This window comes from Balaenoptera borealis, assembly GCF_965194805.1.
Source record: "Balaenoptera borealis genome assembly, chromosome: 6".
Lineage (NCBI taxonomy): Eukaryota > Metazoa > Chordata > Mammalia > Artiodactyla > Balaenopteridae > Balaenoptera > Balaenoptera borealis.
Window position 1 is genome coordinate 1,983,239 of NC_138863.1, and position 18,079 is coordinate 2,001,317.

The 18,079-nt window shown below is 52.3% G+C and overlaps 1 protein-coding gene across 8 annotated transcripts in view; it reads left to right on the top strand.

The window, feature by feature from the left end:
• Positions 1-18,079, top strand: part of HDAC4 (histone deacetylase 4) — a 292,757-nt gene that overhangs the window by 181,909 nt on the left and 92,769 nt on the right. For all 8 annotated transcript variants that reach the window (XM_082396983.1, XM_082396985.1, XM_082396984.1 and 5 more), the window contains exon 4: positions 14,163-14,313. In XM_082396983.1, the coding sequence (XP_082253109.1) occupies positions 14,163-14,313 (151 nt within the window). The remainder of the gene's footprint in view (positions 1-14,162; positions 14,314-18,079) is intronic.

Sequence of the window (18,079 nt, forward strand, 5' to 3'; positions counted from 1 at the left end):
TAGCTTTTACAAGAAAAACGTGAGAAATTGAGACATCAACAACCTCTCGTAGGTGAGGGGTTGCACAAATAAGCAGGAAACATCAGGAACACTCTTGAGCCCGGTTGGTGCTTCCCCCTCAGGGCGAGACCGGGCTTCCCGCTGTCCCGGGGCCCCGGCCTGGGGTGGGCCTTGTCTCCCTGACCCCCAGTTTCTCTCCTCCTCTGGTGCTCCAGGAGTTAGTGTCACCTCTTTGAGATGGAACAGTCTCCCTCCTGGGTCCTCCTGTCAGCACCTGCGCAGAGAGGGCCCGGAAGTCAGGGGTACCCCGAGCTCCCCCTGACCCACAGGCTGGGTGCTCCCAGAGATGGTGGGAGCCCCAGAAACGCAGCTCAGGAAGCATCTCAAGGTTGCATGCTCTCTGCATTTTAATCGTTTGTTGTTTCTCCATTTAAAATGGAGATCATTCGTCTAAAGCCATTTAAACTATGTAATTGTATCATACCATCAGTTGGCTTCTGTTTTGATGATTTACGCTCTCTTCACAAGGTATCATATTGTTAGTGACATTTGGCAGTGGTGTTTGTCAGATGGATTTCTTGAGCACACAATCGAATTAGTGTCATTAAATCATCAGTGAATTTGAATAGGATTTTATAGTTAAAAAGAGAATAATTTTTAAAATGTAACTAAAATTGTTAACCCTGGGTAAAGAAGATCTTTCCTGGGGTTTCGACACTCAGTGTTGCACTTGTACTAGGCGCAGTGTGTTTGTTGGTCATGGCTGATTCAGGAGCCCCGTTCCCCTTTCTGTCCTGCGCAGTTAGTTTTCTTCTCCCCAGAATGGGGTCCAGGCAGCATGGTCACTGAGGCCCAGGGCTGTGAGAGTAGTGAGTGTGGTGTCGGTGGGTGTTTTTGTCAGCTGGGATAGCCTAGGTGATCACCTGGCAAATGTAGCATTACCTAGATTTGCTGCTTTGGGGGTTTGTTGTGTGTCATTTTTAATTTTTTAAAATTTTATCAAGGGAATCCCTATTTCCAATGTTTCTAATGGAAATGTAGTACAGTGTCAACAAGCAGAAGCGGTCCCTCCCTGCTCTCCCATCTGCTGCCCAGCCCCAGGTCTCTGCTGGCTTCTGCTCCCTGTTTGTAGATGGTCGGCTTCGTCCTTGCATTAAAGATCCCATGGGGTGATTATTTCCCGCTTGCTGGAGAGACTAGGCTTTCGCCCTCCATCTCCGGCCCCCCCCTACACACACATACACTGCCACTTTTCGGGTGCTTCATATACTGAGACCATCCTTCTGATTAAAGAACCATCAGGGGCTCCATTCTTGTGTCTGTGTGGGTGCCTATTGCCAACACACACCATGCAATGGCTTCATGACCTCTCTGATACAGCTCTTAGCTTTCCCTGGAGTTAGCGATTTCCTCCCTTCCTATTGGCTGAGTTCCCTATGCTCCAATGCAAATCCAGTCCCACAGTCTGAGAAACCTGTAAGCTCTTCTCACTGTGGGCAAACTCTGGTGATCATGGCTACAGTTTCAGTCTTGTACTGCAGACTATCTTTAAGTATAATGGTGTAGTAACATGATTTTTGCATTTCAAAGTATCTGAAATATGAATCTGTTATATCTCTAAATCAGGATCAATGGTTTAAATATTTGCTTTATGCAAAAAGGAAAACAATTACAGGATATAAGCCAGCACAAAGTCCTTCCTGCTTGAGTGGTGATGGCCACTATTTTATAAGACCACAAAGATTCTGTTACATGAGTGTCTCAGTCAGCTTTGGCTGCATAACAAACGACCCCAAATATAGTGCTTACTACAGCAGTCATTTGTTTGTGGAGGGTTGTCTGGGCTCTCTCTCGTGCTCCTGTCATCAGCTGTGAGCTGCCCAGTGACGGGGTGACCTGGAGTAGCCTCACTTCCAGGCTGGTGCTTGGCAGCTGGATTATCTGCTGGTTTCTGAGTTCCAAGCTCAGCAGGAGGGCAAGAGTGGTTTAAGCCTCCATGTAAGTCATGGAAGCTGTTGCCTCGCTGGCCAAGGCAAGTCTGAAGGTCAGGGTGAGAGCTCGTATGGGAACGCACCCGGAGGAATGGATACTGCAGGGCTGTGACAGACCGGGCCTGGAGTGCAGTCATCTTCTCCAGGAGGGATCCTCACCCTAGTCCAGGGACGGCGGGAGAGGGCGTGGTAACCGTGATTTTGACAAGAGTCGGGGTGCACATGAGGAGGGCTCAGGGGTAGGGAGACAGTGAGAAGTCGGGGTGCACCGTGAAGAGAGGAGGAAGGGGACAGGGCTGTGGGCCTGGACGCTGGGAGCCCCCCGTGCAAGCCAGAATCCCTTGGCCGCCTTCTGAAGGTTCTGGGTTCAGGCATGCCGCCACTTGACCTCCGTCCGTGGCAGTGATGTTTCCATAAATGTGTGGTTTTTCGCTGTTTGGCAAATACTGACAATTCTGTATTGGGAACGTATCGAATATTCCATTTCACTGATGGAGACGTGGTGAGCACTTCAGAGTAGAACGCGACACTGACCGTGCCGTCTGGGCTGTGCCTCTGGGGTGCTGCCGCGTCTCATCTCCAGTGTTCTGCATCTTCCAAAGTTCTGATGACAAACCTGCTCTCCAGTCCTTCCTGCAGGCTTTGTTCATGTGAATCCGTGTCTCCTAAAAAGCACCGTTCCTCTTCGTGGTTCCGAGAGGAGTGGGAGTGAATGCCTGTGTCCACTCAGCCACGCTCACCCACACGTCTGACCTCCTCATTAACCGTTTGCTCGCAGTGTCCTCCCCACAGGTCTCCCTGGAGCCGCCTGCACCCTGGGAGGAACACCTGCGTAGGTAAACGGGAGAAGGAGGGGGAAGGTCCCGGGCCCCCGGACTCCCCAAGGCTTGTGTACAAGAGAGGAGCAGGGCCCTGCTATTTGCATCCCAGACAGTGTCGTTTTTCACGAGGAATGTTTTCATCATGATCTCTTTCTGATCGCCACAGTCATTAATGTTAATTACTGAATAATTGCAAATCACAGAGAAGATGTGATTCCAGCGCTGTTAGCTAGGAAAGCCGTTGCATTTTGGAGTGGATTCCCGTAACCTTATATTATGTAAATTGTGCATGTGTGTACCTGTAGTTTTATGGAATTGGGATTATACTGACATGTGGTTTTTATTTACTGTATTGTTAACATTTCCCTTTACCGTTACATACACTTCAAAAGCATGATTTTAACGGTTTTATTGTAGTCTTACAATGAACCCCAATGAACTTAAATAAGCACTAATAGTTGAAGAGTTGAACATTAAGGTCATTTCCAGTTTTTCTTCTGTTTTTAGTGTCCTCGTTCATGAATCACATGCCTTTGTCTAAACAAAACAGAAATGGTATTGCTGACCCAGGATAAGTCCTTTTCTGTGGCTTTTGTTTGTTGCCAGGTTTCTTTCCAAAAGCTACACCAGGTCCTGGGTATGCATGTGTCTCTCTGTCTCTCTCTCTCTCTTTCTCTCTGTCTCTCACACACACACCCGCCTTGCTCATTCCGAGAGCAGAATAGTAAAGCAGCAGTAACCACGACAGCCAGCACTTGCTGACCTGTCCTGGGTGGTAGCTGCCTCTGTGGGGCGCTGCAGGGCACCCTCTCTCCCACCCACAGCCTGTTGCGCGGGTCGCTACCCGCCCCCCGTTTTCCCTCTTCCATGGCCCGCACACAGCGGGCTGGCCGAGCAATGACTGCCCTCCCAGAGGAGAGGGGCCAGGGCTGACCCCGCAGTCTGATGCATTAGTGGAACTTGTTCACATCCTATTTTGATTCTGTCTCATGTCGTGCCTGCATTTCCTTGATTGTGGTTCGCCATATTTCTATACGCTTGCTGCATTTCTTCTACCAATTATCATTTTCTTTGCTGTTTTTCTATTGCAATGCTTGTCTTTTTCTCATCAGTATATGAGTGTTCTTTATAAATTAAGGGCGTTATTTCAACGTCTGTTATATTTTGTCAATTATCTGCTTGGCCTCGCCTCATTCACGAAGCAAAGCAGTTTTCTAAACGATTTAAAAAATGCCAGCTCTGTCCCATAATCAGCGCATATTTATCTGGCCGAGTCTGTCTCCGGCCCCCTCTGTTCCTTGTACCAGCCCCGCCCAGTGTCAGCAGGAGCCTGTGCTCGTGTTTCAGGATCCGACTGTGCAGGTCTCCACTCCCCACACATTTGTTCTTCATTTTTAATTCCCTCAGCTTGTCTCCGGGTGAGCTTTTATTTTTCCAGGTGAGCAGCAGAATCATTTCTCATAACGTCCCCCAAAGTTGCTCTGGAAACTTAACTGAAGTTGCAGCAAGTTAATAAATCAGCAGGACATCTACTAATAACTTTCTAATTCACGAATATGGAATTACCACCTGTGATTTGAGGCTTCTTCTATCCTTAAGAAAAGTCTTGTTTTATTTTCTTCATATAAGGGCTGTAGATTTTATATTTAACTATTCTTGGGTATTTTATATATTTTCTCCTGTTATGAATAGAATGTTTCTTCATTTTATTCTCTACTTGGTCACTGTCAGTGTAGAGCTCTTGATTTCATTATTATTTGTTAGCCAACCAATGTCTAGAATTTTCTTCTTAGTCCTAAGAAATTTGTAATTGGTTATTTCATGTTCTCTAAGTAGACAATAATGTCATCTGCAAATTATAATTGTTTCCTCCCTTTTGGTCTCGATGCATTGACTAAAACTTCCGTAACCATGTTGGGATCTTGGAAAGTTATCTGTAACAGCACGTGCGTGAGGGGCCCTGCCCACACCATGGACTGCGGTTGTGTGGCCGAGGCTGGACCCTGGGTGAGGGCTTGCCCTGGGTGTGAGGCTTGGAGGAGAGCTAGGCAAAGCCAGGCCTCTCCTCCCTGTGCTGGGGTCTCCCTCAGGGTTGCATGGGAAGCACCCTCTCCAGGCCTGTAACCATTTTCCTGTGGTGTCAAATCAGGCAGCCACACTCCCGGGCTGCAGAAGTAAATAAAGCAGGTGACTCCCCAAGGACAAAAGGCCTTTCCTGGGTCCTGTGTGGAGAGACCTGGCCTTTTTCTCTTAGAAGAGCTTGTTGGCAGGGTCGGTGCCGGACATAGTTCAATCATCACCTGAGCTATTTGGTAGTTTTCTAGCACTCATCAGGATTCTGATCGTTTTCATCACAGGTGAGTTTGCCCGTTTCCTTTGCCGATGCAGGCTGCTCTCTCCTGATGCCCGTCAGGTAGGACGGGGAGCGTGGAGGAGAAGCCAGGCTCTGCCTTCGTCCCCAGCAGCCGTCCAGGGACCCCGAGGGCCTGGGGCACACACAGGGACCTTGCTCGTCCTCAGTCTCAGGGCTGTGCTCGTTCTCACCCGACGGAGCCCAGAGAGAGGTGGCTGCTCGTTTTTTTCCCTTTTCTTTATGGAAAATACTTAGTTTTTCCCTTACTCATTTTTTTTATTGTGGTAAAATTCATATAACATAAAACTCATCACTTGACCATTTTAAAGTGTACAATTCAATGACATTTAGTACATTTACAATATGGTACAACCATCACCGCTGTCTGGTTCCGAACCATTCTCATCACCCCATGAAGAACCCCTGCGCTGATATCCAAGAGTTATGCCCCATTTCCACCCCACCCCCTGCCCCCCATAGCGCCTGCAACACTCATCTGCCTTCTTCTCTGAATTTGCCTGTTCTGGACATTTTATATAAATGTAATCATACAATAATGCGTAGTTTTTTGCGCCTGACTTCTGTCATAACATTTTCGAGGTTCTTCCACGTCATAGCATGTGTCAGTACTTTATTCTTTTTTATAGCTGAATATTCCATTGTATGAATGTACCCTAATTTGTTTACCCATTCATCTATTGATGGACATTTGGGTTGTTTCCACCTTTTGGCGTTTGTGAATAGTGCTGCAGTGAACATCAGTGAACAAGTTAGGTTTAAGCAACTGTTTTCAATTCTTTGGGGTATATACGTGGGAGCCGAATTGCTGGGCCGTAAGATAACTCGGCGTTTAACTCTGAGGAACCACTAAACCGCTAACTCACTTTTTTTTAATCTCAGTAAATATACATAACGTAAAACTTGCCATCTTATCCATCTTTAAGTGTACAGTTCAGTGACATTAAATCCATTCACATTGTTGGGCAATTATCGCCAACATCCATCTCCAGAACTTTTTCGTCCTCTCAAAAATGAAGCTCTGTCGAACAAACGTGTGGACACCAAGGGGGGAAAGTGGCGGGTGGTGGGGGTGGTGTGGGATGAATTGGGCGATTGGGATTGATAGTATGCACTGATGGGTATAAAATGGATGACTAATAAGGACCTGCTGTATAAAAAAATAAATAAAATAGAATTAAAAAATTAAAAAAAAAATGAAGCTCTGTCCCCATTCAACACTCCCCCAGCCCCTCCTGCCCCAGGCCCTCCTCCCCAGCAACCACCATTCTACTTACCGTCTCTGTAATGACTGCTCTAGGGACCTCATATGAGTAGCATCATACAGTACGTGTCTAGAACAGCCATTCTTTTTTATCTTTTTTTTTTTATTATTGATTTATTTATTTGGCTGTGTTGGATCTTCATTGCTGCGTGCGGGCTTTCTCTAGTTGCGATGAGAGGGGGCTACTCTTCGTTGCAGTGCGCGGGCTTCTCATTGCGGTGGCTTCTCTTGTTGCAGAGCACGGGCTCTAGGTGCGCGGGCTTCAGTAGTTGTGGCACATGGGCTTCCGTAGTTGTGGCTCGCGGGCTGTAGAGCGCAGGCTCGGTAGTTGTGGCGCACGGGCTTAGCTGCTCCGTGGCATATGGGATCTTCCCGGACCAGGGCTCGAACCCGTGTCCCCTGCTTTGGCAGGCAGATTCTTAACCACTGTGCCACCAGGGAAGCCCTAGAACAGCCATTCTTAATGTGGGTTTAATGATAAATTTCAAGGGTTTGGTGGTCAGGGTTACGTGCCCGCAGTGGGCTTCCTAAGGCAGGCCACGTTATCTGGCAGGCACGGTCATCAGCACATGGCTCTGTTTTTAGACCCTCTGTGTGCACGCCGATGGCCTTGTCCACAGTGCGCATCAGGGTGCGAATGCAAGACAGAATCGTCCAGAACCAGGGGCGCCACTGCTGCTGCCCTTTCCCGTGGCTGGCCACACGCCTGCACTGGGGACCCCTGAACCCAGACTTTCCTCTCAGTTACTTAGCTGATTTTACGTATGTACATAAAGTACTCAAATGAATGGAAACAAATCGAGTGGGTAAAAATCAGGATCACCCTATCTTTGTGAGAATATTATGTTCCACACGTTAGATGATGCCATTAAGTGGGAAAAAAATGAAATAGCTCCATTTAATTCTCTGATGTTTCCAGGGCTAGGAGAATGGGCAGCAAGCAAATCCGTCTTTGGGCTTTTCTAAGAACGTGAACCTTTGAAGATGGATCTTGATAAGTAAACTGATGGTTAAATGTGAACACAGAAGGAATTGACCTTAGATTTAACCATCAGTCATTCTGTTGTGTTTCTAATAAAAAAAGGCAGAAGTGAACTGGGGTAGTGAACCTCCTCTAAACCTCTTACAGACCAAATGGGGGCGGGTAGTGAGTAAGCACGGGGGGGCCCCAGCCCCCAGGAGTGTCCAGGAAGAGACGTCCTCTACACACATTCTCTCCCAGTGGCCAGGGCGCGGGGTCCCCAGGGCCAGCTTGTTGGCACTCCATGCTTCTGGAAGCCTCTGTCCTGCTCTTTGGCACTGATGCCTCTGGGAAGGGTATGCAGAGGGAGGGTACAAACGTGTGTGAAGAGGGAGGGCCGAGCTGGGGCTGGGGTGCCCCAGGTCTGGTGAGGAACAGCAGGGGCCGGTGTGGGGGACCCCAAGTGCATGGCTGACCGCCAGCACTCACCTCGACTCTCTCCGTGGCCCGGCCTGTGTGCCCCCTGGGACGTACCTGTCTGGGGTTCTGATCAACGGTTCTCATCAGCCTTTGTTCCACTTACTAACAGCACTCTGAGCCCAGCCGTTGCTTTTTGTCAATTTCCAGTACTTACTTGTGGATTTTGGCTGTGACTGTGGCTCCATCGTGGAGAGGAGACACGAATCTTCAGAGAACGTGCTTCCGGGAGGGGTTTTAGACAGGTCCGTCCTGCCGGGACCGGGAGCCCATGGGTTCACGGGCTGTGAGTGGGCGAGGAACCTGGGGACGCTCCCGGCGTGGATACCACCCCCGCCGTGGCTCCGAAGCAGCCAGAGTCCAAAGTCGGGGCTGAATCCAGTGGCCCTGGCGCTACAGCCTCCCGTCTACACTGCACGGCGGGGACCTGTCCTGACACGTCTGTCTGGCTAGTGCCATCCTGGGAGACGGGGGCTCATCTTCCACGGTTCCTGCTTGTGGACCAGACTGCAGGCCCCATCCTTTGGGCAGGTCTCCTCAGAATGAATCGCTTCAGATGAAAAATACTGTGTGCACATTACACTTTTATTTTTTAGTTATTTATTAATTTATTTATTTTTGGCTGTGTTGGGTCTTCGTTTCTGTGCGAGGGCTTTCTCTAGTTGCGGCAAGTGGGGGCCACTCTTCATCGCGGTGCGCGGGCCTCTCACTATCGTGGCCTCTCTCGTTGCGGAGCACAGGCTCCAGACGCGCAGGCTCAGTAGTTGTAGCGCACGGGCTTAGTTGCTCCGCAGCATGTGGGATCTTCCCAGACCAGGGCTCGAACCCGTGTCCCCTGCATTGGCAGGCGGATTCTCAACCACTGCGCCACCAGGGAAGCCCACATTACACATTTTAAAGCATCTTGCCGGGTCGCCCTCCGGAAGAGTTCCTGCTCCTTCCAAAGCTGTATTCAGCCTGGATGTCCCTTTCCCAGGTCTCGCAGGGTGTTTCCAGTCTAATAGGCAAAAACTAAAAGCGATTTCCACTCTTTTATTTGCATGTCCTTTTTTACTGAAGCCTGAATTTTTGTACATTTGTGTGTGTGTGTGTATGTATAAAATCTGTTGGTGTGATTCGTGCTGTCTACGTGGACAGGAGAGAGCTTGAAGAGCTGTTTAGTTGAGTGTGTGACTCTTTTCCTTGCAGGGAAACGGATAACATTGAAAGGAACCTGGTTTTATGGCACTGGGAGCCAGGCCGTCGTGTTTACTCTCTTTATTACCTGTCCCAGGTAGCTGGAGAGATGTTACCTGGGGCCCCAGCTTCCGGGTCACCTGAGGCAACTTTTAATGAGCCTGCAGGACGCACTTAGGTTGCCATAACCCTGGTACCTGGGAAAGCGTGTGGCAGCCAAAAGCCCTGCATCATCCCTGAACCTGTCTGTGCCTAATTCACGGGCTTACGGTCAGGAATTGCTCATAAACCCGGCACTTTGGGTTTCTAGGAAGTTGTTTATGGGCAGGTGGATGGCCTTGTTTGACCTGCTGCCCCAGGGGGCGTTGATGGCTACTCCGGCTGCCATGCAGGGCCCGGCTTTTCCTTTGCCACCAAGCATTCGTGGCACACGAGAGTGTCTTGCTTTATAAGGCGTCCTGCTCACCTTTGACTGTGCCCTCTGTGCTGTAGGCTGCCTGCAGTTGTAGAAGAGAAGGGTCGTTTTGTGTATTTCCAAAGGTGGCAGCTGCAGAAGTTTGTTCTACAAAGAAAACCGTCTCGTGCGTTGGCTTGCGACATGGTTTTTATCTCATTCCTCCTCACTGGCTCTTGCTGATAGGTACACTGCCTTCGATCTGGCCCGGTACCCTCACGGGCTCGCTCAGACCTACTGTCTGCAGAGAGAAGTCAGGGGCTCAGACACAGCCTGAGTCTTCAGTCAGCCCTGAGCCACCACGGGAAGTGTGTCCCGGTGGTGGTGAGCCCATGGAGGGAAGGACCCAGGATGCCCTGCTAGACGGAGGGGACCCGCCACTGGTCTCAAGGGGACGCAGCTTCCAAGGCGCCCCACCTGGGAGGAAAACGCGTGTCACACGAATGGAGACTGGGTGGTGACGACGGAGGAAGGGGAGGCCGGCCAGGCTCTCCCTTGACCACTTTCACCCATCACTTCTCCCCTCCCCCTCCTCATTACTCCCCCTCCTCCTCCTCCATGCTCCCCTCCCCCCAGCGCTCATGGCGATGTCCAGTCCACAACTTCCGCAGCGTCCAGAGTGCCGGGTGTCTGTGATGCCGGCCTTCCTCTTGCTGACCAGCATGTTGATGGCTGACCTTTTTGTCTGTGTGGCATTTGAGTATCCAGATTTGGGTGGGAACATGAATGACACATCCAGGGGACCTTTTGATAATGCTGATGTGCCATGAGGCCAGAGGGAAGAGTGATTTTGAATGTACTGAAATGGGGGTGCCTCTTCGATTTGAGCCAGGAAATCCAGTGAGATAAAGATAATGGTTCCGTTTTGAGGACCCCATAGGGAAGAAGAGTTTAGTCGCAAATGGTCCTTAGAAACCATGGCCAAGTAGCACGCAAGCCTGGAGGTCAGCATCCAAGAGAAGATGCTCTCTATCAAAAGTGACCTCCGAGGGTCATCGGGTCTGCCCTGTACTTCCCTCAGATAGTGGGCCACATGATGCCTTAGAAGTTCCTTGACCATCTTTGAAAAACCTACACGGCAAGCCTGTTGGGCCTTTGATGCACAGAACTTCCGGGTTCCGGTCCCAGGTGGGCGTGGACTTCACCGTGGCAGCCCCGTGTCCCCACAGCAGTCCCGGCTCTGCACTGTCCGTGCCAGACTTTTACAGTGTCGTGCTCTGGGGCATTTTGGGGAATCAGAGTTGTGGTTTCTAATTGCTCCTTTCATTAACACTCAATGACAATATCGTTTTTCTGGGAGTTTTGTCATCCTGTGAATTTTAATCATCAGGGTCTGGGGTGGTTGTTTCTAGTCTCTTTGTAATGACAACTGAGAGATCTCACTTTCCTTCTGGGTTCTGGGTGAAAAGTAAATATTGTGAGACCATATTAAGCGAATTTCTGCCTGCGCCTCATGTACACATTAAATGAACACTGAGCAGTTGAAAGGGAACCCAGGGCTGGACGTAAGGTGATCTGGGGGTGTAGGTAATACCAAGAGGGCGAGGTTCTTCCTTCCAAGATCCGTTGTTCAGGACACGGCCTTGGCTCCCCGACCAGGCAGCCCTCTGAGTCGTCCGTCTCTGAAGGCTGGCCACACAGGTGGAATCCCAGAGAGGTGGGCAGTGGCCTGGTGACAGCCGCTGGGGGCCTTTACCCACAGACACAGCCCTGGGGCCCCCAGGCAGGATTCTCTGAATCCATACGGATCAACAAATGCTTCTTCTGGCAGAGGTACCTTCCTCGCTGTGCAACCCTGTTCTGAGAAGAGCAAGTAGTGCAGCTCTGAGTAGTGCCTCCTGGAAGAAAACTAATAATAATAAGGGATATGGTTTAGCCCCACCTCATTTACTCTTTTGTCCCAGTGGTGTCATTCGCTTTTCCTTTTAAAAGAGAAGAAAACGTCACTGTCTTGAAATATATCAGCAAAGTTCTTAAGCTGATCTTATGGACACGCACAGCGACATCAGCTTGAAGGGACCGAAGCTCAGCTCGTGGTCAAACCAGATTGTATTGACTGCTGGCAGCAATGACTGCAAAATTGGGAAGCTGGCTTGGAGATCTGCTCTTGGAATTCAGCCACCCGCAAAGGCCTCTGCAACCTTCTTCCTGCCCCCGAGTTCCTGTAAGCCGGGTGTTGGGAATTAACTTTGTTTCCCACAGACAGCTCTCAGCAGTGGCACTCAGTGTGCAGGGACGCCGCGGGTGGGTGCTGAGCTGGGCACCCACTCCTGGCGGCCACGCCCCTGCACGCCCTGCTGCACAACGCGGTCTGGGAGCCCCGGGCCGAGGAGCAGTGTCACCCGTGGGAGGTGCAAGCTGCGGCGCGGGGTCCGGACACCGGCTCCTCTGGGTGGGCCGCGGCCGCCTCCCTCCCCCTCCCTCCTGCGCGGGTCTTGGGCTTAGCTGCACCCACCTCTCTGCCATTCTGTCCCTGTGGTGCCAGCTGGAAAGGACCCCCCTCCCCTTCGCGGCAGGGCTTGTGGGCAGGGGCCGTGGGTCCCCTGCTGCATGTGCGGGCACAGGTGTGACCAGCCCGCCCGGCTCCGTAGGGGCCCTGCCATCAGGTCCCTTCCACTGCAGCAGGGCCGGGAGGCCGGGAGGCCGGGAGGCTGGGAGGCCGGCCGTGCTGTCTGCGGAGGCTCCCAGGTGGGCCAGCGGGGCCGCAAGGAGGTGTCTGACGCGGTCCCTGGGAGCGGCCGCAAAGCTGTTTCTGTCCTGCTGTGTCTCACACACGTGGTCCATGACGGGGAGCTCGCTCGTCAGTGAAGCGTCCTCGACGGAGAGTCCCGGGGCCTCTTGGGTGACAGATTGCCAGCTCCCCCCGAGCCCGTCCCTCCACCCGGGGACAGGGGGGGGTGGGTCCGCCCCACCCCGCCCCGCCCCGGTGGGCCCGCCCCGCCCAGCAGCGAGGGAGACACGGGGGCCCACCTGGAAGGTGCTGTGGACGAGGGCGGCTCCGTGCAGGTGGCCGGGGCGGAGGGCGTGGGCAGCTAGGCTGGCCCCACTCAGGTCCTTCCCAAGGTGGCAAGTGCGCATGGCCGGAGCCCCGGAGAGCGGGGGCAGGCGGGGGTGGGGAGACAGGCAGAGCGGGGAGCAGGTGCAGGGAGACAGAGGGAGAGAGAAGGGTAGGAGAGAGGGGGACAGAGACAGACTGAGAGGGAGAGAGAGAGAGGGATAGGCAGATAGGGGAACAGAGACAGACTGAGAGGGAGAGAGGGGGCAGACATGGGGACGGGGGAGCCGTCGGGCAGGAGGAGGCAGCACAGACCACCCGACTGGGGGCTTTTGCTGGTCGAGGTTTGAGGAAAACCGGTGTCCGGTGTGTCGGCTTAATTGAGCCTCTTCCCGCACCCCCGGTCTGCGCTGGCCGGCTTGTTCTTTTTCACCTTTTCCAGTGCAATAAGTGACAGTGCGATTTGATTGCTGGTGAGCTTGAACCCTTGTCCCCCATTTATATTTAACCACTTTTTGGTGAATCTCTTGGTCTTTTTGCTCACCTTCTTAGGGGCTGCTTACCATAGCCTTAGTAACTTACCACGGCCGTCTCTGTGCCACAAACACTGCAAAGAGGTTTCCTCATTCATCTTTTGCATTTAAATTTTGCTTACAGTATTCATTACGAAGGTAACTTTTTACGTTGTCAATTCTGTCATTTTTGAAAATACGTGATATCATTTACACACGACGAAACGCACGGGCCTTGAGTGTCTGTGTGCCGCGCTTCGACCGTCGTGAGCACCTGAGCAAATGCTGTGTGTCAGACAGCCCACACCCTAGACAGGTCCCGCCTGCCTCGTCTTCCTGCCTCACCCAAGAAGCAGCCTTCTTCTGATTTTTATCACCATGTCTTAGGATTTCCTGATCCAGAACTTCGTGTAAATAGAACCTTTGCATGTTGACTCTCTTCTCTCCCGTATCCCACAGCCCTGTCAACACTGGACTTGCCCGCTTCGGTTGTCTTGCAGCCCATGCGTGTTTTTTCCCGTCTGTGCGGTTTATTCTTTTTCATCGCTGGGTGGGATTCTCGCGCACAGACACACACTTCTGCCGCTGGGTTCACGTCTGAGGGACGCCTGGGGTGCGTCGGGCTGGGCTGCCGTGCGCACAGCTGCCACCCACAGTCCCGTGCAGGGCTTTGTGCGGATGTGTGTCCCCGTCTCTTGGGTCAGGCCTGGGCGTGGGGTTGCTAGGTCTTGCGTGGGTGCGTGTTTAGCTTTGTAAAGATGGGCCAAACAATTTCCCGAAGCTGCCACACCGTTTCACACACTTCTGCGTCCTTCTCCAAAAGGCATTCGCAGCGTATGAGATGGCATAAATCTTCAGGCGTATTTTCTTCTAGCAGTTCGGTCACTTTTATTTTCATTTCTGGCATTTAGCATGGAGTGGTTAGGAGACGTCCCCGAGCAGCCCTGCTTCCTGTGCAGACTGAACGAGGTGGTCTCCTTGGAGGCGCGGGCCGGGCCCAGGGCGCGAGGCCCCCACGGCCACACCAGCGCGGGGACGTGCTGGGCCTCTGCTGATCTGCTCGCGTGTGTGTCTGTCTCGTCGTTCTTGTTTCGGGGCGAGGCTCTGACCGTCTCTGTCTCCTCCCGCCCCTGCCCGCAGCAACAGCAGGAGCTGCTGGCCGTGAAGCACCAGCAGGAGCTGCTGGAACACCAGCGGAAGCTGGAGAGGCACCGCCAGGAGCAGGAGCTGGAGAAGCGGCACCGAGAGCAGAAGCTGCAGCAGCTCAAGAACAAGGAGAAGAGCAAAGAGAGTGAGTGCGCGGCGGGCGGCGGGGGCGGCGGGGGCGGCGGGGCCGGCGGGCGGTGGGGCCAGCGGGGGTGGCGGGCGGCAGGGCGGCGGGGCGGCGGGGCGGACACCCTCCCCAGGCGGCTCTCCCCGCTGCCCCGTGGCCCAGGCCCCAGAAGCGGAGCCTCCGGCCAGTGTCACTCCCGGGGCTGTGTTTCCGGGCGCCCCAGCTTCAGGGCTGGTCCACAGCTTTGTCTTCACTTGGGAGCTGCAGGGGGCATTCAGCCCCACTTTTGGTTTGACTTAAGCATCTGCAAGAATGTTTGCAGACTCCTTAAGAACCATAAAGCATCCCAGATGCATAGTGAGCTTCACCTGTGTGTTCAGCCTTAACTTCTTCAAAGTTGTTTTGTTTTGAGGGCGTCTGTGAGCGCCTGAACACCAGGTGGCAGCTGGTAGGACGCCCCTTGGCTGAGAGGAGACGCGATGACCCACCTCTCAGGTTGCACGTTTGCCCTTTGACCCCAGTGTTTGCTTTCCATCGCGGCTGTGCTTGTGTGGAGACCAGCCTGGTCTGTTAGTCCTCCAGGAGACACCCAACTGGATCTTAGCCAGGTTACTCTTCTGGGTGCTGTTCCCCCTGTGAAAATTAGGCGGAATTCCCCACGTCAGCGCTGGACAAAGAGCCTGGGGCTCGCACGAAAGGATGGACGCAGTTCGGCATTCCATCCACAGGGTGCTGTGTCCCTCCCAGGTTGTGGCTGAACAAACACTCCCTCGTGTGTATTTGGGCCTCTTTGTTTTGATAGTTTGTCGTTTGCAGCGATACACCCAGGACCTAAGGGGGGCGAGTGAACCCACTCTCACATCCCCAGGCTCTGGTCCTTTCTGCCCGAGACCTCAGAGCTCAGGTGAACGCACTGGCCCCCTGTTAATCCTGCGTGTCAGTAAGTCAGGATGTGCATTTCTCTCCTGTGTCGGGATTTGATGTCGTGACCGTGTGGTGATTTACTCTGCTGATGCTCATGAGTGAAAATAGAAGTCTTTAGACACTTTACCAGTACATATCAACCTCGAAAAACCTCAAAAATTCTTTATCCTCAACTACTGAAAATGGTTAGCCCTGCAATCAAATCCCACTAGCCTTCTAAGTCTGATTCTCTGGGAATTCCTCCTCCGTTGCCGGACCCCCAGGTTGGGAAGCCTGACGTGGGCCTCAGAATCTTCTCTTCCGTGGGTGGACTTCTGTGGTATAAGTGTTCTCCAGTTTGTAACTCACCCACCCAGCGGTTATGGGATTTGGTTTTGTTGTGATTGCACCCCTCCTACCGTCTCACTGCGGCTTCTCCTTTGTCTTTGGATGTGGGGTATCTTTTTTGGTGAGTTCCAGTATCTTCCTGTCGATGACTGTTCAGCAGTTAGTTGTGATTCCAGCGCTCTCTCAAGAGGTAGTGAGCGCACGTCCTTCTACTCCGCCATCTTGAACCCAGTATTTGTACGTTCTTAGTCATTTTTATACATAAAATTAGCAGCTTTTCCAGTTATTACAGCATTTCACTCTTGAAATAAATAGACTTTAAATGTATTTTCCCTTTAACTGTCTGATAGAGTCTCAATTTAGAAAGCAGGTCAGGAGAGTTTTTATTCCACGTGAAATCTAGTTTTTCTACTAGTATTTGAAAGTAATTACTAAATCTGAATGGTACATCTCGTTGGATCACAACAATTTGGTGAGATGGTGATGTACAGGCTCAATGATGGCCCACAGTCGAGATTCCAGAAACGAGGACAGAAAAGCATCAGGAGAAGCGGAATTGCAGGTTTGGGTTGGCTGCTTGCACCTTGGTCTGTGGGCCACCTTGCGGCCCTGCAGTGGGCTGATGTGCCAGACGGGGTCCATCACACTCATGGCCCTCACTCCCCAGCCTGCTGGCTCCCATGGCATCCCCCTGCCACCCACCCAGCTGGTCCACATGCCACGTTGCTCCTCACCACCAGGCTGGTCGCACCACCACTTGCTTTGTGCTGAGGATGTGGCCAGGGTGCTGACCACACCTGAGCCTGTAGCACATGGTGTCAGGAACCAGCCCCCCAGTCGTGACGGACTGATCTGGAGCAGAGGACAGGTGCCTGTGCTCTCATTTCTAAAACTCCTGGGACGACTCCAAGGTGCGGTGGAGGCTGAGAACCAGGGTCGGGGTGAATGTCCCCTCTCTCGGGCTAGGGGCCCGAGCGTCTTGGCGGCTCAGTGGGCTCCCTCCATGTCTTCCATAGAAGCTGCCCCGTGGCCGACAGCACCCTGGTCCTCACAGGTGCCCTTGGGAGGGGCTCTGCTGCGGGCAGGATGGTGCATGCGGTCCAGAGCTAAGGCGCACCTGCTGAGCCCCGCGCACCTGGCCCCTGACGTGGCCCCGCTCCCTGCCCGCCCCCTGTTCCTTGCCCTCCCCTCCATGTGCCTCCTACACGTGCTTTTCTTGAGAGCAAGGGAATGGTTGTCTACAGAGGATGGAGGGTTTAGATTGCTAGGGTCGGCGAGTCTCTGTGCGCCTGGCGCACCGGCAAACCCCAGTTCACCAGCTTGGTCTACAGTAGCTCCTCCTAGTTTGCCAGAAACTTCCAATACAAATAACGTCTTCAATCTCACAAAATATGAAAAGATTTGACTTCAGAAAACATGTTTAAAGTAAAAAACGACTTCTGCCTGCCGAGCAGGCCCTTGACGAGGCTAAGGAATGTTCTCTGCTTCCCTCCAAGCTGGTTCCAGTGGCAGCCCCGGCGGTTTTCAGCTTGTGGGTTTGGGTGGTCGGGTTTGATTATTAATAACGGACTGTGTACAGTTGGGTCCTTGGCATGCTTGCGTCAGCTCTGCAGCCCTCAGAGCGTGGCCTTGGGAGAAGGCAGGCCTGGCAGGCCGCGTGCTGGACGCCGCTTGGGCTCCTGAGTGCGCGGGGCCGCACCGATGAACGAGAGTCTTGTTTGTGCAGCTTACGGAGCGTGGGGCGGGGAGGCGTGCGCGTGGCGTTCAGCATCTCCACTTTGTAAGCGTTTGAAAAGGCAGTGCAGAGCTTCCGTTGTTGAGTTTCTTGGGGTTTTTTAAAAAAATGAATTTCTTTTTGAATATTTAATCAAAAGTTTTGTTACACTTAACATTTACTGTACTTTTAATTTTAAGTAATTCTGCAGCTTTCTTGTGCTCCTTGATACCAGTTAATGCTATTGATTTGGTAGAACAGTGAATTCTTAGAGTTTATAGCAGTTTTCATCTTGTTCAGCATGAACACACATCTTTAATCAGTTTTATTTAAATTAACCGTATTTAAGACTCTAAGATACACTGTCTTTAAATTCATATCGAAAAGAAAAATCCAACGGAAGACAAGTCTTCGCCCTCTGGGCAGTTTGGAACTAATACAACTACGTGTTTTTCACTGTTAGTTACAAGTACAGCCTGTTGGGGAAGAAGGTGCCATTGCTTAAGGGAAGTCGTTCACTTTGTCTAAAAAATGGCTCAAAAGGGTGGAGATAAAAGATGGAACACCAGACCCCAAGAGAAGTTCTTTGCCCCGCTTGCTGGGGAAGTCGCGCCTTCCTCAGAGGCGCAAACCTGGCAGATGTGTCCCCATTCGGGTCTGGTGTCACATGCTCCAGGGCCTCCGGGGCCGCTGAGCCCCTGGGTCTCTGCCCCCAGCAGGTGAGCCCTGCCCACATCCCCCTTCCCCGCCTGGGCTTCCTCGAGGGCTTGTCCTCTGATCGCTCCCCCAGGGTTTTATTTACCTCTAGCCCCGCTGGCT